Source organism: Orycteropus afer, unplaced genomic scaffold (genome assembly GCF_000298275.1).
Source record: "Orycteropus afer afer isolate SDZICR_OR568_19922 unplaced genomic scaffold, OryAfe1.0 scaffold00233, whole genome shotgun sequence".
In the NCBI taxonomy this organism is placed as follows: Eukaryota; Metazoa; Chordata; class Mammalia; order Tubulidentata; family Orycteropodidae; genus Orycteropus; species Orycteropus afer.
In genome coordinates this window covers 4,105,803-4,127,485 of record NW_006921820.1, presented here as the reverse complement: position 1 = coordinate 4,127,485, position 21,683 = coordinate 4,105,803, and the positions used below count along the sequence as shown (strand labels likewise).

At 51.7% G+C, this 21,683-nt stretch overlaps 1 protein-coding gene across 1 annotated transcript; it reads left to right on the top strand.

Moving 5' to 3' along the window:
* The first annotated feature begins 18,893 nt into the window (after nucleotides 1-18,893).
* On the top strand, nucleotides 18,894-21,116 carry ISLR2 (immunoglobulin superfamily containing leucine rich repeat 2). Its single transcript, XM_007948976.1, has one exon. It carries the CDS (start codon nucleotides 18,894-18,896, stop codon nucleotides 21,114-21,116), a length of 2,223 nt encoding a protein of 740 aa, XP_007947167.1.
* Nucleotides 21,117-21,683: the final 567 nt, after the last annotated feature.

Genomic DNA, 21,683 nt, shown 5'->3' with positions numbered 1-21,683 from the left:
TTACCAGTGAACTCCTACTTACCAGTTGCCATCAAGTTGACTCCAATTCATGGCAACTCCCTGTGTCCCTGCATGGTGCAAACAGTTAATTTGCTTGGCTGCCAACTGAAAGGTTATATAGGTGTGAGCCCACCCAGACACATCTTGGAAGAAAGGCCTGGTGATCTGTGTCTGAGAAACCAGCCTCTGAAAATCCTACAGAGCGTAGTTCTACTCTAACACACATGGGGTCATCTTGAGAACAGTGATCTCAGAAGCCTGCAAAATAGGATTCAGATGCTGGACTTTTAGGGCAGATGCTAAGTCTCACGTTCCCTTGGGGAGCAGGCTAATGGGTAGATGGTGGCTGGGACCACAGTCTGACTATAATGACCATCTTAACAACTGATAAGGCAGCCCTTGGGCCACTCTCCACATCCTCCTCACGTCTCAGCTTAGCCCTGGACCAAGTAGCACCCACCGACTTCCCAGCTCTAATCACAACCCCAATGCTTGATATTTTCAAATGCAGCTAATCACAGTTTCTGTAAGAGAGTGGTTTTGCCCTGTCTCCACTGTCACAGCCTTTAATAAAGCATCTTAAAAACCTGATGCTCCAGTCCAAACGCTGCTTGGCCCACCCTAGAGGAGCCAGAGAGAAACCTCTTGCCTGGTGAGACCACTTGCCCTGTACAGCAGTTCCTTGTGGAGGTCTTTTGAGACTTGGCAAAGCTGAAGGCCTCGAGGATGTGGATCGATCCCCCATGGTAAACAGGGAGACCAAGGTGGGCCTGCTTCAGAATCATCTCTAGAACAGAGGTAGCACCAACTTCTAGAGCAAGGGGCAGGGTCTGAAGGAACTTTAACCACTGCCCTGCTGGGTACTTACATATCCCTCTCTGTTTCAGGGTGACAGAAGGTAACCTCTTTAAAAAAGGGGAAGAGGCTGGGAACATTAGCAATGTGTAGTTAATGTGCTGCTGTCTTGGATGTGACAGATACCAGTGGTGTGTCTGACACAGATGAGACTTACATGAGTACCCAGCCTGGGTGAGCAGCCTACTGATATGATTTGATCAGTGTCCCCATCTTTCACCCTACCTGTATGTCCCAGATGCCCAAACTCCAGTCCTAGCATTTTAGTCTCTCACCTTGGTCCTTGGTCCTTGGTCCTTTGCCCAGAAAGTTCAAGTCTGAATATGTCACCCATGCTTCATTTTTTGAACTATATCTCAGATTTACTGTCAGAATGCTAAATTTCAGCCCCCACTTAGTACCATGACCCTGATCATGCATTAGCCTATCTCATCCTCAGGCTTCCCCTCTATAGAACAGGATAATGTGGGTTGTTTTTACCTTGCAGGATCTTTGTGTGAACCAATAAGAAAATGTTTGTGAAAATATCTTTTTAATATATGGAGGGGCACACAAATATAAGAGCTTATTTCATAGACAACCAAGAGGATCATGTTAATTGCTTATAAATTCTAGAAAAATAAATATATTAGATCTTAGGGAAAAAAAGTACATGGGATTATCTTTAGGGGAATAAAGAACAATGTCTGAGAAGCTGGGAGAAACCCCTGGACAGAACATATAACCCAGGGTTCTGGCACCTGAGTGAGCCAGGAAGAACAAGGGGGTCCACCTTGTGGCTGAGCAGCAGTTGGCTCTGTGTTCCCAATATACCCAGATGAGAGATTTCAGCCACATTAACCTGGAGTAGACAACAGCCTTCCCATGGTTGCCCTAACCTGCTGCCCAGCCTTGCCTAGCCCAGCCCAGCCCTGCTCCAGTCTGTCTCTGAGGCCCAAGGCCTTACACCCTCAGGAAGGTCACTCCAAAAATCTGATCTGTTCCTAACCATAATCTTGTGCTTATATCCATTTGCACAACATCTAACTGCTACCTTGGTGCCTGGCCCTGCTGTTCTGCCCTGCACCTTTCTCTCATCCTGCCCTGGCCCAGCCTTAGACTGCCCACTTCCATCCTTATTCCCTTGCCAGGCTCACTCTGACTCCTACTCCCAACCCTAAGCTTTACCTTAATACCTGCCAGCAGGCTTGGGCCCTCTTGATCTCATCTTTTCCTCTGACCTCATGCTTGTCTCCATCCCACACTCCAGGTGTGAGGAGGTCCTTTCTCTTCTTCCACCCTTCACAACCAAGGGAATGCCACAGCTAGTGAGCTTGGGCCAAAGCTTGACCAAATGCCAAGTCAGAGAGGGACTCTGCCCAGAGGGAAGAGGAGCTGAGCTAGAGCGGCTTCCGATTCAGCCAGCAGAGGGTGCTACAGTCCCACTGGGCCTGATCTTGAAGCTGCCACTCAGCAAAGTGGGTGGGGAAAGGTGTGCAGTTTAGCCTGAGGTACCTCAGTCTTCCCCCCCCAAAAAAAAAAAAAAATAATAACACTGCCATGGACTCATAGCAACCTTGCCCGGTCGTCCTTCCACGGAGTGGCTGGTGGGTTTGAACCACCAAACTTCTGGTTAGCAGTCAAATGCCTTAGGCACTGTGCCACCAGAGCTCCTTCAGTCTTTCCAAAGTGCAATACAAACTCTCCATGGTATGAGAGATATAGGTATGTAGTGCATGGGGAAACATTTAAAAAATGTTAACCAGTTTTCATTTATTTTAACATCTATCACCTAAGCCACTCCTCAGAAGGAAAGTTAGACAATCTACTTCCGTAGTGATACCACCTTGGAAACCCAAGGAGGGGTTGCTGTGAGTCGGATCCCACTCGACGGCAGTGTGTTTATTAGAAAAAAAAATCAGTACTGTGTTTTCTGGGATATAGTTACTCAGGATGAGACCAAAGTGGGATTCTTTAAAGGTCAATTTAAAAACAAAAATGAAGTAACAAAAAGTTCAGGAGGGCCACAAATTTGTGAAACTTGTGAGTGTGGAAGGAATGACCCAATTTTGGGAAATACTGGGTAGAATTAGGGGGAGGGTTAGAAGCCCAAGTTAGATCTGGGGTAAAGATGGTGTAGGGCTCAGTTAACAGGTGGGGATGAGGTGGACCAGGCTGGAGGGAGATGGAAGGGAACATGAGCAGAGTCTCAGGACACTCCTCCCACCCCCACCCCTCATAGCTTCCATCTTGGGCACAGGAGGAGCCTGGGGCTAGGAGAGTGAGAGGTATTTTGGTCTCAGAATCCAGGTGTCAGCCCCAGAACTTCTGGACCTGAATGAAAAAGATACCTAAGGGTTGGGAGAAGGGCTAGAATTTCAACCAACATTCCTCCAAAACAAAAAGTCTGGAAGTTCTTACCATTTGCTGATAAGTGAGGAGAAAATTCCTTCATTCTTGGCTCAAGCAACTTCCTCAAATACAGCCCAGAAGAATTCTCAAAAAGACCAGCTGCCTGGACAATGCTAGAGTCTGTTTACAACTATTATAAACATCCCAAACCTGATAACCAAGCAAGCATATTACTGACTAACCACAGAAGTTTTCCAAAAAGCTTGCCAGTCAAGCAAGTATGATGGGAGGTTTTGTGCTTATCTGATCATCTAAAACTGTGTGTCCCTTGTGCAGACTGAGAAGCAGAGAACCTGGTGTAGAATTAACCTGAGGGCTGACTCTCCTGGAGTTCTACAGATGTCAAGCCCAGGCTGACACCAGAGCGGACCCATGATTGATTCTGATTACTGTACAATTAATCAGATTCACCAAGGAGGAGGTGGAGGGTGGTGTCCTTGTAGAACATGGGTTTTGGAGGGACCTGGGTTCAGATCCCAGCTCTGCCATGTGATCTTGGACAAGTTAGTCTCTGTGATCTCATATGTAAATTGGGAATGACAATACATATGTCACAGATGGTGAGAATTAAATGAAGTAACATATATAAAGCACTAAGCTTAGTGATGGGTTGTTGTTACGTGCCGTCGAGTGGGATCCGACTCATAGCAACCCCTCCTTGGGTTTCTGAGGCAGTATCACTACAGAAGTAGATTGCCCCATCTTCCTTCCGAGGAGTGGCTGGTGGGTTTGAACCTCCAGCCTTCTGGTTAGCAGTCAAGTGCCTTAGGCACTATGCTACCAGAGCTCCTAGTGATGGGTTAATGTTCAATAAAAAGTAACTCTCTACACCCAACACCCTACAGAAGGTGTTATACTGACCACCAAAAAGCCCTCTCTGTCCCTCCTCTCCCCTGCCCTTCTTTTCTCTTCCCTTACCTTCTCCCTTTCTCATTTTCCTCTCTCCTGGCTCCAGTCCTTTTAGGATGACTCTGGGTGACTGTGTCCCCAACCATCTCTCCAAGTCTCCTTGACTGTCTGCTTTTCCCGATGGGTTACCCTGCAGGCTCCAGGCTGGATAGATTTATAGCAGCCTCCCCCACCCTGCCCAGCTCCCACCTCCTACCAGACACAGCCATCTGCAGAAAGGTCACTTTCTTGCAGCACAGGCAGAGATGTGGGTTGGACAGAGAGGGCCATGGAGGAAGCAAATAAATACATCATGTTTCCAGCTGGGCCTGGAGATAAGGGGTCATGTGATGAGGCTGAGGCATCCAGATACCTCCTAGCCCTTCTGCTGGCCTTGATGGGAAAGACTGTTGCACTTCAAAGAGACATGGCAGATAGCTGGCTTGGAAGGTCTTCCTTCCTGGGAGGGTGCTGCACTGTGGGTGCCCTTCATCAGTTTGGATTTGGCAGGGATAGGCCTAAGGAGTGAGAATAGGACAGATCTGAGCAGGCAGGTGGACGGGAGGTTTGGCCCTGTGACACAGAAGGGGAAACAGGTCTAGAAGAGAGACTTTTCCAAAGTCACACAGGAAGTCAGTGGAAAAGCAGGTGCACCACCACCCCCAACACACACACACTCCTGATCTCTCACTTCGGACTCCTTACATTGAACTATGCCTGAGAGTCCCAAATCCTATTCCAGTTGGCCTCACCTGGGTGCAAAATTGGAAGCACCTCTGCCCCAGTTGGTCAAGATGTTCTTCTATGAGGCTGATTTGGGGTCAACAAAGGAGCCCTGGTGGTGCAAATGTTAAGAGCTTGGCTGCTAGCTGAGAGTTTGGTGGTTCAAACCCACCCAGTGGCTTTGCGGGAGAAAGATCTAGCTATCTGCTTCCACAGAGTACAGCTAAGAAAACCCTATGGGGCAGTTCTGCTCTGTCACATAGGGTCATTGTGAGTTGGAATTGATGACACTTAACAACAACAGCATCCTGTTCTAATGGATATTCCAGTTTGAGGGCATAACCCCAGTCTTTCCCAGAGAAGGGCAGGGCTCTGGTTCTGGTGCCTGTGAGCACTTGGGGTGGGGGTGAGAGGAGATGGCATGTAAGGGGCTAATGCAGGAGACTGAAGTGTCGGGCACCTGTCCCTGACCAGAAACAGCTGCCTCTGCCATCATTGAGGCCATAGCTGCCCACAGTCTCAAGGGCCTAACCAGGAAGCTCGCCACCCTGGCATTTTCTTGACCCTGGCTACCCTGAGAGTGTCTCAGAAAAGCAGCATCCTGGGGGCCACCTAGCCTGGGTTCCCACCGCAACAATACCCGTACCGGTTCTGACCTCTCTTTTAGCCTCAGTTTCCCCTCCAAGAAAGTGAAAGAATGAGAATAGGGGAACTCCAGGCCCCCGAGCTCTGAAAACAATAACAAAAATCCACAGCCATCAAGTCAATTCCAATTTGTATAGAGCCCAGTAGAGCTGCCCATAGGGTTTCCAAGGCCATAAATCTGTAGGGAAGCAGACTGCCTCATCTTTCTTTCTTTCTTTTTTAAGTTTCTACAAAAAAAATTATCTTTTATTTCATAACAGCTTTTTAAAATGGATATAATATGCTGTTGGATTTTTCCTTTTTTTTTTTTTTAATTGTGCTTTGGGTGCAAATTTACATAGCAAACTTGTTTTACTTTCAACAGTTCATGTACATCTGCTCTCATGGCCCCGATGACTGTCCCCAGCCATAAGAAACTCTCTCCCCTCTCCTCCCTGGGAACACCCCCTCCCTGTGCCCCTTTCTCATCCATGGATTCCTGTCCGTCCAGCTTTCCCTCTATGTGAATGCTACCCCTCTGGTGTTCATGGCTGTTTGACCCAAGGGGTGCATCTCCCTAGAGTAGGTGGGTGCATTGACCTGGGGTAGGTGTTCTGTGTGTAGGTCTTTCTATTGTTGGGCTGAGAGCCAGTCATGCCTCATCATGCTACTGACCTTTTGGTTAGCAGCCAAATGCTTTAGCCACTACATCACCTGGGCACTTTAAAGGATATCTGTATCTCCTCTCAGGAGAACAGAGCTCAGTGGGGGAAAGGGGAATGCAGGCCTCACAGACCTGACTGAGCTGATGGAGCATGTTCTGGAGGCATTATCCTTCTAGAAGCCAAAGGTCACACAAAGGGGATGCAAACATGTTGGGACAGGAGAAGCTTGTGAGCTCTCTTAGCAGAGATGGTGTTTTCCTGGGCCTCTGATGTATCTGTGATAAGCACAGATGGTGTGTGTGTAGGGGAGGGGTTTCAATGACTATTGAATGAATGATGTGGCAGACTGATCCCTGGCTTCAGTGTGATTTGCTTCTGACAACTTATACCTGCAACTTCCTTCAAAGGCCTGCCCTTGAGCTGCTTTGCCCATAGGCACAGAGAAAGGGAAGTGCCTGGAAGTTTACATTCCCCTGGAACAGCCCTTGAGGAGCCCTGGTGGTACAGTGGTTAAAGCACTTGGGTGCTTGCCAAAAGGCTGGTGATGCTATATGAACCACCAACTGCTCTGCAGGAGAAAGATATGGCAGTCTTGTTCCATAAAGATTTACACATTAGGAACTCTGTGGAGCAGTTCGACTGTATCCTATAGGGTAGCTGTGAGCCGAAATTGACTGATGGAGTGGTTTTGGAGCAGCCCTTAGGAGTCTCTGGGTAGGGCAAATGGTTAAGCACTGGACTACTAACTGAAAGACTGGCACTTTGAATCCACCCAGAGGAAAGGCCTGGCAATCAGAAAGATCACAGCCATTGAAAACCCTGTGGAGCACAGTTCTAGTCTGACACACGTGGGGTCACCATGGGTTGGAATCTACTCAATGGCAACTGGTTTGGTCTTGGTTCGGGGCAGCCCTTAGCCAATGCCTGGCTGCTGTGCATCTAGGGGATCCCAGCTTCCCCCCTCAAGTTAAGACAAGCTCTGATGTGTAATTTATATTGAAGAGCTCCCTGGGATATCAGGCTGAGGCTTTGTTTGAAACCACACCTTTCCTTAGCTCCTTCCCTTCCTATCCTGCTTCCCCTTCTCCCTAAAGTTTCTGCTGGGCTTATTTCCTCAACCACCGCTACACACAAACCTTTGCCTCAGAGTCTGCTTCTAGGAACCTTCCTAAAATAAATGAAGAGAGCCTGTTCACACTGAGAGACTAAAGATTCCTGGGAGAAAATTCCATTTCGTTCCACCCGCCGCGTGCCAAACCCTGAGCACTTCTGGGCTCTGATGGGGACAATGGATGAGAAGGCCCTTGGCTGCTCTCCAGGAGCTCTGAGTCTGGAGAAGGAGGAGAAGGACAATCTGTTGTGAATAAAGCCAGGGTCCACACGAGGGGAGGGAGACTCTGGGCATGTGTTTGTTGTAATCTCACTCATGTCCTCTGAGGGATTAGTGTGATGGTTAATTTTATGTGTCAACTTGGCTAGGCTGTGGTTCCCAGTGGTATTTGCCAAACATTAGACTAGTTGTTTTAGTGCTATTCATAAAGTTATCCAGTAATACATCAGACAGTGTTTTGCTGCTATGCGTAAGGTTTTCACTGGCCAATACTTTGAGAAGCGGGTGGCCCCTTCCTTCTTCCAAGCTGCACTGAAAGAATTGGTGACGAACAAGGCTCCAGGAATTGACAGAATACCCATTGAGATGTTTCAACAAATGGATGCCATGCTGGAGGCACTCACTCACTCATCTATGCCAAGAAATTTGGAAGAGAACTCCCTGGCCAACTGACTAGACGAGATCTTTATTTGTACCCATTCCAAAGAAAAGGGATCCAACAGAATGTGGAAATTATCTAACAATATCATTAATATCACATGCAAGTCTTGCTGAAGATAATTCAAAAACGGTTGCAGCAGTATATTAACAGGAATTTCCAGAAATGGAAGCTGGATTCAGAAAAGGATATGGAAAGAGGTATATCATTGCTGATGTCAGATGGATCTTGGCTGAAAGTAAAGAATACCACAAAGATGTTTACTTGTGTTTTATTGACTATGCAAAAGCATTAGACTGTGTGGATCATAACAAATTATGGATAACATTGAAAAGAATGGGAATCCCAGAACATTTAATTGTGCTCATCAGGAACCTGGACATAGACCAGGAGGCTGCCATTAAAATAGAACAAAGGGATACTGCATGGTTTAAAATTAGAAAGGGTGTGTGTCATGTTGTATCCTTTCACCACACTTATTCAATCTGTATGCTGAGCAAATAATCCAAGAAACTGGACTGTATGAAGAAGAGGATGGTGCATCAGGATTGCAGGAAGACTCAATAACAACCTGTGATATACAGATGATGCAACTTTGCTTGCTGAAAGTGAGGATGACTTTAAGTACTTACTCATGAAGATTAAAGACTACAGTCTGAAGTATGGATTATATCTCAACATAAAGAAAACGAAAATCCTCACAACTGGACCAATGAGCAGCATCACGATAAATGGAGAGAAGATTGAAGTTGTCAAAGATTTCATATTACTTGGTTCCACAATCAACACCAATGGAAGCAGCAGTCAAGACATCAGATGACATATGGCACTGGGCAAATGTGCAGCAAAAGATCTCTTTAAAGCACCGAAGAGCAAAGATGTTTCTTTGAAGACTAAGGTGCACCCGACTCAAGCCATGGTATTTTCAATCGCCTCATATGCATGCGACAGCTGGACAATGAATAAGGAAGTCTGAAGAAGAGCTGAAGCTTTTGAATTGTAGTGTTGGCGAAGAATACTGGAAGTACCATGGATTGCCAGAAGAACAAACAAATCTGTCCTGGAAGAAGTGCAGCTGAAACAGTCCTTGGAACCAAGAATAGCCAGACTTCGTCTCACTTTGGTAATATTGTCAGAAGGCACCATTCCCTGGAGAAGGATATCATGCTTGGTAAAGTGGAGGGTCAACAAAAAAGGGGAAGGCCCTGAACAAGATGGATTGACACAGTGGCTGCAACAATGGGCTCAGGTATAGCAAGGATTGTGAGGCTGGTGCAAGACCAGGCAGTGTTTCGTTCTGTTGTACAGAGGGGTCACTATGAGTTGGAGCCAACTCGATGGCACCTAACAACAACAAAGTAGTTGTTCCACAATGTATTCTAAAGCAATGTAATGTAATTCTCTTCCATACTGTAATCTAATCAATCAGTCAGTTGAAAGGGGAGTTTCCTTAGGCTGTGATTTTCCTTCAGACTATAAATAAATATTTGGCAGATCTCCCTCTCTGTCTCTCTCTCTCCCCCTCTCTCCCTCCTCTTCTTTTTCTCCTTCCCTTCCTCTCTCTCCCCACTGTACCCTTCCTGCTGCCTGACTTACAGATCTTGGGATCCAAGCCTGCAGAAGTCTCCAACTGCTGCTGACTGTTTACAGATTTTGGACTTTCCATCCCCCATAATTACATGAGCCAATTCCTTGAAATAAACCTTTCTCTCTTTCTCTGTCTCTGTACATATATATATATATGCATGCATATGTATGTACATACATATATATATATATGTGTGTGTACATATAATTGGAGGAGCTCTGGTGGCGTAGTGCCTAAGGCATTTGACTGCTAACCAGAAGACTGGTGGTTCAAACCCATCAGCCACTCCTCCTCGGAAGGAAGGTTGGGCAATCTGTTTCCGTAGTGATATCGCCTGGGAAATCCACGGAGGGGTTGCTATGAGTCGAATCAACTTGACGGCAGTGAGTTTGGTTTGAAATATAATTGGTTCTGTTTCTCTAGAGAACCTTGACTACGACACTGAGGGTCCAGAATGGAAAGGAGTGGCCAGAGTTGAGCACTCTTCTGGATGTCTCTAACAGCCAGGGATCGATCCCCTGACAACATCCATCTTTCTTCAGGGACTGAAGCACCAGGCTCCTGAAATAGTCAGTCATCAGATTTTAATCCTTAATAACATCACCTTCACTGCTCCCTGAATCCTGCTATATAAAAGGCCTTTATATAGTAAAATAACAGTGAGCTCAAGCATAGCAAGGATTGTGAGGCTGGCCCAGGACCAGGCAGTGTTTTGTTCTGTTGTACATAGGGTTGCTATGAGTTGGAATTGACTCAGTGACACCCAACAACAACAAAGGGCCTTTGGGAAGTGTGTTGAAGCAGCACTTCCCCCTATCCACAGAGCAGTGCCCAGCAGTTTTGGGGGAGGGTGTTAGGTCCTGGGGCTCAGGTATGCTGATGGGCTCAAGAGATGAAGCAGGTTGCAGTATGGTGGGAGGTAATACAGAAACTGTCCAGAATAGAAGAGGAAGGGAAGCAATGTCATCAGACTTTCTGAAGACATCCTTCTGCAGAAAGCCCCATCTGAAGGCAGCCTGCCTCCCAGAAGCTCTGACTCAAATTGCAAATGGGCTTCTGAAGCCAGTGCTCCAAGACCCAGGGTTTCAGAGAACAGCTGCACTGGAAGGGCCTAAGAGAACCTGTAGTCCTTTCTTGTACTTCTGCAGTGTGGAAACTTAGATGGAGAGACGGTAAGGAGGTGCCTGAGACTATGCAGAGTCAGTAAAGCTGGAGTAAGGTTTACAAGCCCAGGGTGGTTACCACTGTTTGCACTGCTTCTGCATGCTTCACGTGACCAGAGTAGAATTCTCCCTCCTGTTTCTGCCTCCACAGGAAAGTGCCTCTCTTCCCCACCATGGAACTGAGTGATTATGTTCGGATTAAAGTCATTTTTGGAACAGTTTTGAGTTCACAAACATCTCTTGTTCATACATATCCAACTCACCATGGAAGCTTCCACTGCTCCCAAAATAGCTTTGAATCCTAGCACAGGCATTTCCAAGAACAGATTTGTATCTTTTCAAGAATTCTATGAAAGCAGAGGATTCTCTGGTTTGCATACCTACTCAAGAGAGCTCCAGGATCCTGGCCCTGAGCTGAGCCTAACTTAGATCATACACATTGAGTCCTGAACCTCTCCATGCACCGAATCTTGACGCTGACCCCAGCCTGAGTCCTGACCCATCACAGACTGTGGCTATAGATTGGTCCAATCTCCAGATAAGGAGGTATCTGATACAGTTCATTATAATTTTGGTTCTCATTTCAATTCATTCTGACATAGTATTAGATTACTCTGAGCATGCAATTCCCCAACCTTTCTCTTTAAGGGAGGTTTCTTGCTTGTAGTGGACCTTAAAACTGACCGTTGATGATTAAGACAATCAGTTCCATCCCCTTTGCCAGTGATTGGTTCAGAGATGGTGAGTCCTTAGTCACTGTGTCAATAAGACCCATAAAGAGGCCTGTGGCTTCTGGAAAGAGAATCTAGTCTTTCCAGTTTGTTACCAATCAGAATGTTACCCCAGCTGCTGCTAAGGCCATGCAATGATGCCAAAGGACATGAGCCTTAGGCTGAAGCCCTGCTAAGGGTGGCAGAGGTGAGAGAAAAGATCCTGGGCCTGCTGATATCACTGAGCTGCTGAATCAACCAGCTCAGAAGCCAGTCTCCTTACTTTATGGGATGACACACTTAACAGTTTAAGATCCTTTGAGGTGGAATTTTTGTTGGCCACAGATGGAAGAATCATAAATAATTCCCAATCCTCTCCAACCCTCAGCTCTTCACCATATCAAGTCCTGCCTGGGCTGGAGTGGAGCAGCTGAGCCCGTTGCCCCTCACAAGCCTGAGTGTTGTCTGTTCCAGGCAGGAGCTCCCCATCCTCAATGAGACAAATGCAGACCCAGATAATTACATGAACTGCCACTGGAAGAGCTGGTTAATTCTGATGGCAATAAATGGCCTTGCCAACACGTTAGGCTAATTGCATGAAAGCACTGGGAGGAAGGTCATGGGCTGGACCCTGGATTATTAATAATGTCGAACTCCATTTGAACCATTCAGGAAATTCCTCTCAACAGCCTCCAGCAAACCACCACAGGTTGCTACTCTCCTCTGAAGCCAACAGTCTTCCCATATGTAAATGTTTTTTTTTTTTCTCCCTAGAAAATAATTAAAGTCACAGAGCCCAATAAATACTTAAACAGATTGTGATTTCAATTAAAAGCTTTCCACTAAAGCTGCAGCTGTAAGTCTCTCTTTCCAAATAGGCATGTTGGTGACACAGTCATGAGCGTCAGAATCTGGCTTTAAGTGCCGGATACTGGAAACCTTTACAAATAATAATAGCAATAGTTCTGAACGCTGCCTATGTTCACAGTGTGTTTAGGGGGAAGGAGTGAAGACATATCTCCCCCTGATGGGGAAGATAGGATACATACATGTAGGGGGCGTGTGCAGCAGACACCTCATCATACCTGTATCCAACTCATCAAAGTGAGAAAAAGACTAATGTTAGCTATTGCTGAGTAAAATAATAGCTCATTTACTGAGCATTTTCTATGTGCCAAATATTAAGTGTCTTGCATGAATTGAAAGAAGTCCTGATGGTATGGTGGTTAAAGCTCTCAGCTGCTACTCAGAAGCTTATGGTTGGAACCCATCCACTGCTCTTCAGGAGGCCGATGTGGCAGTCTGCTTCAGTAAAGACTGACAGCCTTAGAAACCCTATTGGGGTCTCTGAATAAGAACAGACTCAGTGACAATGGGTTTGGGTTAATCATTAAACAGAATGTATTGAGGGAAGGATAGGGGGGATGCAGGTGAGTATGGATTCCTGGAGGACTGAGCTTTCTCTGGAAATAAAGAGGACACCAACTTTTTTGGGGGGCTTGTGGGAGGGCCCTGTGAGTGTGTTGGGGGTGGTAGAGCCACATGACTACAAAAGCTGAAAGATGGGAAGCTGTGAGTTTTCAGGAACTTCTGACTGGAGGGCAGGCTGGGAGGTGGGGAGCAAGGGAGAGTTTCCCAGAGCAGGTTGCTTGCTACATTGGAGATGTTAGAAGCCCATGGGCTCTCTTCCCCTCCTCCAACCACAAGAAATCACTCATGAAATACAAAGGCATGTACAAACTCTGAGTGGAGTGAAAATGAACCATTTACACAATGTTACATGTCCTAAACATTAATCAAACATCTCTTAATTCGACTGTTTTCTCCTCTTAAACCCACTGCCATTGAGTTGATTCCTACTTATAGTGACCCTCCTTGGTTTTTCAAAGCTGTAAATCTTCACAGCAGTGATTGCCTCATCTTTCTCTGCTGGTGGATTTGAACTGCCGACCTTCTGATCACCAACTGTCTTACTCTGCCACCAGAGCGCCTCCTAGGGCGAACGTTATTTTCTTTTTCAGATCTCAGAAATCTCATAGGCCCTTGACAAAGTCGTAAGACTTAAGAACTGTTTTTGAAGGCCCTGTACCAGGAACGGAGACGCCTCTCACGTAGTACCGTAGTACCGGAAGATGACGCGGAAGGGGTACAAGAAAAGTTTCGTTCCGGGAACAGTGTCTAGCTCATACGTTCGTGCCTAGGATTGATTATTCAATGCTCAGTGAGTATTCTTAAGGCGCGTATTGTGCCTTGGACGCTGAAAACACAAACCCGTGCGAAACTGGAACCGAGCCTGTATGGGTGAGGGGCGGGGAAGTTGCAGATTCCCGGGATGTAGGCCGGGGTGGGCGCCGGAAGGAAAGTCTTGGGCCTTTGGTTAAGCGTTCCTTACCCTGCTTGGCAACTTCGCGCCACAGGACTGCAGAGCCGCGGGAAGCGCTCGCCTTGGTGCAGGTCTCCCGCCGCAGCCCCCTTCATCCGGACGCCCCGGTCGTCATCCCCGGCTTCTGCGCCCGGCATGCGGTGTCCAGCAGGGGGCGCGCGCGGGCCAGGCCTAGGCCCGAGACCTGAGCGGGCAGAGCCGGGGGAGCGAGAACCCGGAACCTCCTTGTTTCAACCCGCCCCACCCTCCGGACGCTCAGGGTCTGCGAGGCCGAACTTGGAAGCCCAACTGCAAAATGCGCCCTAGGCTTCTAGTTCTCCGCCCCTGGGTCTGCCTGGGTTTGGGAGCCCAGCCTGGTCGTTTTAGCCCAGATTCCGTCAGATTCGGAATCTGGTACCCGCGCTAGAGGATTGGAACCTGATAGCCTTCCTTTCCGCTGCCCCTACTCCCACACACCTGATTGAGGTGCCTGTTTCTTTAACCATCAAAGACGTGGGTGGTGGCGGGGGTAGTGTCTTCGCTCTTGTTCCTCAGCCCTTCAGTAACTATATCGTTATTAACATTATAAACATTAGACAGTCTCTTGTGTGGCTCGCGGAGCCGGGCGCGGTGCGCGCAGTCTCCTAGCTGAGCTCTGAGGCCGAAGCGGGCATTACTGCTCCCAGACCTCGGCGGATCGGTTCTGGCCCGGCGGGGAAGGCGGGAGTAAGGGGCGTCTTTTTTCCCCCAGGGCAGGCTTGGAGAGCAAAAGCGCTGCCAGAAAGTGGAGAGGCGTCGCCAGAGCCCGAAGGAATCAGCGCCCGCGCCCGGGTGCCCGCCGGGCACTTTTCCACAGCCCCTCCACTCGCCTGGCGCCCTTTCTCCCCGCCGAATCCCCCGGCTTTTGCCTCCCGGGCAAGAGAGCAAGGAAAAGCGGTCTCTTTTGGCTCAAGGGCACCGAGAGGTTCCCAAGATGCTGGAGGGGCGAGCCTCTGTGGCTCAGGGAATCTCTGGGCGGACAGAGAGCGAGCCCATTCTCACTTCCCTTCCCCCGCCTCAGTCTAGCAAGTTGTCCTGCCAGTCCGCCTACTTCACGGAGGCAGAAAGAAACAAAAGGAAATGAAAATCTGGGAAGGGTCCACCGACCGTGCGCCTCCAAGCCGGATTCTCTGAGCCCAAGCCTCTCCCACCCCAGCCCCAGAAGGCCCCGAGGGCCTGCCATCCAGCCCCGACTGTGTCTACGCTGCTGGGCCTCCCCTGACCGCTAATCACTTGCCAAGGCTCAACTAGGAACCATCCCCTCAACGCTCCCAAGTCGCCGACCTACGCCGAGGACGCCCCCACGCCCTGCAGACAAAGAAGCCATTGCCAGGACCCGCTGTTCACGCCACTTCTCGGCCCACTCAGGGCCAAACTGCAGAGACTCCTTCCAGGGTTAGGGATTCGCTCTCGGCTGTCCCCTGACACGGTGTGTGTGTGGGGAGCGAGACACGCAGTTCGCGACCCTTGGCTCCTACGAGGACCTTTCCCCCAGCAGGCCCCGACGCCCTTCTCCTCCATTCGCTGTAGGGTCCCCAGGCCTTGGAAGGTGGAGTGAAGTTCTGGGCTCTGAGCTCTGGACTGAGCGAGACGCGCGGGTCCCAGCCTGCTGATCAGCCTGTAGCAACCACTGGAGTAGAAGGGAGGGAAGAACGCGGAGAGTGCCCGCTCCAGTCAGTTCATATTTAATTTACAAAGGAGTCTTGGAACCCCGGGCCGGGTGGTCTCTTTAGATGCAGAGTTCCTCACCAGTCTCTCCCTCCCCCTCTCCCCATCTCATTAAAATGCTCAACCCTCAAATCAGGATATTGATCTCCTCAGAAGCCCCAACCCCGCACTATCGACCCACCGCGTAAGACCCGTACGGCCCGAGGTGGGAGCTGGGGGGCCACGTGCGCCCTAAGAGCCCAGTGTCTGTGACAAGGACGGCTGCGAAGGGGGGCGCGTCTCCTGGAGTTTGTCCCCCTTCTTGATTCTGACCAGCAGCTCTATCTCCAGGGTAGCTGTGCCCAGCACAGGGAGGCAAAAATCGAGTGTTAGCCAAATGCCTCGGCATCCTCGCGCCTCTGTCTCTTTGTCGCGAAAAGAAATGCCTGGGTTTCACCAGGAGACCGGGCGAGTCGCGAACAGCAAGTCTCTAAGGCTTCTGAGGCGCGCTGTTACGTGAGGGTGTGAGACGGCGGGCTGTGGCGGGCCCCCGCGGCATTGGCGGGTGGTGTGTGTGGGTGACCGTGTGATTGCTTGTGAGCCTGTGAAGATATGTACGGAGGTAGGAGAGGCTTGGCCTTAAGTCACCAGCCCGCAGAGACGCAAACGTTTTGTAATCGTTCCCGTCCATGCCACTGTCCGCTGCAGCCACAGTGTCCCATTAGCCTGGGGCAGGCCAGACCCGCGGGGAAAGCGTTTGAGTGCGCTCAGGATGGCTTCCTAGGAGAGTGGGTTGATCGGGCGTGCCCACCCTACCCCTCGGTGCGCTAAGGCCAGCGCGTTGGGCCATGGGGTTCAAGCGCTGGTTTAGCCACAAAAGACCAGACCAAAAGAGTCGAGCTTTCAGAGGTTGTGTAAGGGTGGAGGTGGGTTGGGGGTGGGGGGACATTGTCTCGCCGCACTCCCAGCGTTGCCGCGCGTTCTCGTCACCGGGTTGAATTGGCAGGGGGCGGGGAAGAAGGGGTCTCAGATCTGCACGGATCCAGGCAAAAACGGCAGGGAGGGTGAGGCGCTCTGCTAACACTATCAATTATGCATCGTGTTGAACGTGTCTTCGGGGAGGAGGAGGCTAGCAGGGAGTGCAGGAGGGAACGGTCCTTGTGCGCCCGGCTGTGCGCAACTCAGCGGGTCCCGCTCGAGGTCTGTCTACGCCACAGCCCACATTTGCAAAAAGAGTTTAAAGGCAAAGACACGCCTCCCACCCCCCACCCCAGCTGCGTGCCTTCCTTCTCCAAATTCCTCAAAAATGGTTTGTCTCACGTGTTGCGGAGCGTAAAAGCTGTTCGCATTCAATTAGGAGCGAAGCTCGCGGGCGTTGGCGGGACCGGCGCGTAAGGGTGAGTGCGCGTGAATGTGTGTGTGTGCGGAGAGGAAGAATGGGTAGGGTCTCGGGTGCGGTGTGTATGTGAAAATAAGAGTGAACGTTATGAGCGCTCAGCACATTGACGCGATTATTACATTATGATGGATAATTCTAACATATGAAGGTCGACTTGTGGAGGGGGTGACGGTGAGGGCCTGTGTGTGTCTGTAAGAATGCATTTGAACGTGGGGGGCAGTGTAGGGAGAAATAGTGACAATGTCAGCGGGCGTGTAAATCTGGGGGGACATATGTTCTGGGGGTGCGGTGAGCTGGAAAGAGCCCTGCGGTGGGCGCGGGGCGCCCCATGTGGCCGATGGGTCTCTTTAACAAATGTGGATATTGGGGGAGGTGGGAGAGGCTGTGCGCGTCCCTGTCAAGTCCGGGAGCGCGCGCAATCTCTCTCCAACCTGCAACCCGAGAGAAGTGGGGGGAGCAGACGAGAAAGGAAAAAACTGCCAGTGAGACCTCGGGGCCAGGGGAGTCCCCAAAACTCACAGGTTCCTTTCACCGCCTCTCCCTCGTCTCTCCCCTGACAGGCGCAGCGACTGATGCCGGGAGCATCCTTGGGCTGTCGTCTGGCTTGGCAACACCTTGTCTGGAGCAGGGGTTTCTGCCCAGGGCAGAGAGCCCAGAGTCTTCGAGCAGTGGGTAAGCTAAGGGGACCCGCTCCACAACCTCGACCAGGTGAGGAGTAGGTCCCCCTTTAGGGCGCTGGACCCCACTGGCATGTTCTGGGCAGCACAGGGGGGAGGGGGCCTCTCCAGGGATCTAAGGTGGAACAGGGACTCAGGTTCCCTAGGACTGAATGTGGGAGGGGCTCTGCCAAGCCTGAAAGGCCCCCATGTGGCAGGCGGGTGTCTGTGTGTAAGTGTGTTTGTGTAGTTGGGGATAAGATTTTATGGGAGTGGGGTACCCAGGCATAGTGAAACTTCAGAGTAAGCCATGGAATCTTGAAATTTCCCCAGTTTCATTAGTTTGTGGCAGCCCTCGTGGACCACTGGATGCCACCTGGGCCCCTGGGGGACCCAATGGGGTATTCTGAGGACCATTTCCCCAATACTTCTGTCCCAGACCTCCCAGGAGGACCACCCTTTCTGCACAGAAGGTCAACAACACAGCCCTAGCTCTTTCCTAGCAGAAGCAGGAGACTCTAACCATCACAGGAGAGGGTCCTGTGGGTCTGCTTCCCCTATCCCACTCCTTGCATCACTAGCCCCAAGTTCAGGTTTTAGGCTTGCTGATCAGCTGGGCTAGGAAAGCCAAAGGCTCCAGCCCCAGTGGAGGGCTGTGTGCACAAGCAAGTGCATGCCTGTGTCCCTGTGTGTGGATCCGTTCAAGTGAGGATATGTATCCTTGTCTTGGTCAATTCTCACAATGGGCAGGAAAGTGCTTTGCATCATGGTGGAAACCACTGCACAAATGCAGGGTTCAGTTGCCAGGACAATGAGGTACCCATGTCTGGGTGCCTGTGTTTGTTATGAAATGTGTTGTGAACCTCTTGATGGAGCATAGGGGCCATAAACTTTTGCAGAAATTGGCGCATTTATAGCGATACCCAAGTGTGCTTATGTACTGTGTGCATCTGCACGGGCACGTGTGCGAGTGTTGTGCGTGGGACAAAGGGAAGACCGCCGGTCACGGACAAAGATTCCCTCTCTATGGATCCTTTTCACTGGGCTGAGTGGAGTCTCAGAAACAGAGAGGGGTCAGTACGGAGCCCAGGGAAGATCAGAGAGCCACCGAGCCTGTGGAGAGGTCAGTGCTTAGTGGTATAGGGTGAGAGAATAAGTCAGGAAGGAAGAGGGAGGCATGGGATGACTGGAAAAAGCGGCTAAGGCCTTGCGAGTGAGTACCTACTGAATCCCGGGACTTCTACAGAGCTCCACTAGCGCCCAAAAGAATATCCTCTGCATTGAGAAGGTTGCAAGAGCTCTGGGGCCTACTTTAGACCGGCTTGCCTAGGACGGGTTTTATAAAGGAGGGGAACTGGAGGACAGAGAGTCACCTTCTCCTCCCTCATCCCCGCTTCCATCTGCAGGAGCTGCGATGGCGTCCCTGAGGGCCTTGTGGCTGGCCTGGGCGCTGCTCAGAGTGGTGGGAGCGTGCCCCGAGCCGTGCGCCTGCGTGGACAAGTATGCGCATCAGTTTGCCGACTGTGCCTACAAGGAGCTGCGCGAAGTGCCCGAGGGACTGCCAGCCAACGTGACCACGCTTAGTCTGTCTGCCAACAAGATCACTGTGCTGCGGCGCGGGGCCTTCGCCAACGTCACCCAGGTCACATCTCTGTGGCTGGCGCACAATGAGGTGCGCACCGTGGAGCCGGGCGCACTCGCCGTGCTAAGCCAGCTCAAGAACCTCGACCTAAGCCACAATCTCATCTCCAGCTTCCCATGGAGCGACCTGCGCAACCTGAGCGCTCTGCAGCTGCTCAAGATGAATCACAACCGCCTAGAGTCGCTGCCCGGTGACGCGCTCGGCGCGTTGCCGGACCTGCGCTCCCTGAGAATCAACAACAACCGTCTGCGTACGCTGGCGCCCGGCACCTTCGATGAGCTAAGCGCGCTGTCGCATCTGCAACTCTATCACAACCCTTTCCACTGCGGCTGTAGCCTCGTGTGGCTGCAGGCCTGGGCCGCGAGCACCAGGGTCTCGCTGCCGGAGCCAGATTCCATTGCTTGCGCCTCGCCTCCCTCGCTGCAGGGAGTGCCGGTGCACCGCTTGCCCAAGTTGCCCTGTGCACCGCCCAGCGTGCATCTGAGCGCAGAGCCGGCGCCTGAAGCACCCGGCAGCCCTCTGCACGCTGGACTGGCTCTAATGGTGCACTGCATCGCCGAAGGCCACCCGGCGCCTCGCCTGCAGTGGCACCTTCAGATCCCGGGAGGCACTGTAGTTTTAGAATCGCCGACCCTGAGAGAGGAGGACAACGGAGACGGGGCAGAGGACGGAGAAGGGGATGGGGACGAGCCGACGCTGATCGAGGCCCCAACCCCGACTCCGGCACCCGCTTGGCCCGCACCCCCAGCTACCCCACGCTTCCTGGCCCTCTCAAACGGTTCCCTGTTGGTGCCCCTGCTGACTGCCAAGGAGGCAGGCGTCTACACCTGCCGCGCACAAAACGAGCTGGGCGCCAACTCGACGTCAATACGCGTGGCTGTGGCAGCAACAGGGCCCCCGAAGCACGCACCCGGCGTCGGGGGAGAACCCGGTGGGCAGACCCCGGTCTCTGAGCGCAAGTTCACAGTCAAAAGTCGGGGCAATAGCGTCCTGCCATCTAAGCCTGAGAGCAAAATCAAAGGCCAAGGCCTAGCGCGGGTCAGCGTCCTCGGGGAAGCAGAGACGGGGCTGGAGGAGGAGGCAGGTGAGGGAGAAGAAACAGAAGACCAGATCCCAATGGACCCCGCGGAGGAACAGCGCTGCGGCCACGGGGACCCCTCGCGGTACGTGTCTAACCACGCTTTCAACCAGAGCACGGACCTCAAACCCCACGTCTTTGAGCTGGGCGTCATTGCTCTGGACGTGGCGGAGCGTGAGGCGCGGGTCCAGCTGACGCCGCTGGCAGCGCGCTGGAGCCCTGGGCCCAGTGGGGCCAGGGGAGCTGGGCGGCGGCCCCTACGCCTACTTTATCTGTGCCCAGCGGGGGGCGGCGCAGCTGTGCAGTGGTCGCGGGTAGAGGAGGGAGTCAACGCCTACTGGTTCCGCGGCCTGCGTCCTGGCACCAACTACTCCGTGTGTCTGGCTCTGGCGGGCGAGGCGTGTCACGTGCAGGTGGTGTTCGCCACCAAGAAGGAGTTGCCCTCGCTGCTGGTCATCGTGACGGTGAGTGTGTTTCTTCTGGTGCTGGCCACCGTGCCCTTGCTGGGCGCCGCCTGCTGCCATCTGCTGGCCAAACACCCGGGCAAGCCCTACCGCCTTATCCTGAGGCCCCAGGCCCCAGACCCCATGGAGAAGCGCATCGCCGCCGACTTTGACCCTCGTGCCTCCTACCTTGAGTCTGAGAAAAGCTACCCGGTCGGCGGAGAGGCAGGCGGCGAGGAGCCAGAGGAGGCCCCCGGAGAGGGCCTGGATGAAGAAGTGGAGCAGGGGGGCCCTAGCGGCGACCTGCAGAGGGAGGAGAGCCTGGTGGCCTGCTCGCTGGTGGAGTCCCAGTCCAAGGCCAACCAAGAGGAGTTCGAGGCGGGCTCAGAGTACAGCGACCGGCTGCCCCTGGGCGCCGAGGCGGTCAATATTGCCCAGGAGATTAATGGCAACTACAGGCAGACGGCGGGCTGAGCCTTAGGCCCACTCGGCCCGCCCATCCCCACCCCGCACCTTGAATCCCTAGGAGCCTTGGGCTGACAGGACTTATCATCCCATCCCACCCAGGGTACACTTACTCCATCCACCCCCTCGTCACTCCCCAACCCTGAGTACTAGGGACGTCTGGTAGGGAGTGGACCAGTTTCACCAGTCCCAGGTATCCACTGCCTGCCACCATTCTTTTTGAGGGCGGAACCCCCTCCCCCCAAGCACAGTTCCCCACTCCTTCCTCCTCAAATAAGCCAAGACTCACAGATGGGGGTGTGTGTGAAATCCATGCTCTTCCATTGCCGTCGTGATTGATTCCTGAGGGAGCAACCCGTAGGCTGGCTGGCTGTACGCCCCACCGCCCACCCTACCGTGGGCCCTGGATCCAAAGTAAATAGGAGACTTTGGAAACATCAGATGGTAACGCTGTGGCACCAGAACCAGGCCGGGACTCCTGGCAGATGTCCCCAGTGCAGGACGCCGCGCGATCGTGTCTCGACCCCACCCTCTCCACCTTTTTTTTTGAGGCGCAAGGATCCGGTGGCAACAGGA

Excerpts from the sequence above, each read along its gene's own strand:
- ISLR2 (XM_007948976.1), top strand. The coding sequence starts at position 18,894 with ATGGCGTCCCTGAGGGCCTTGTGGCTGGCCTGGGCGCTGCTCAGAGTG.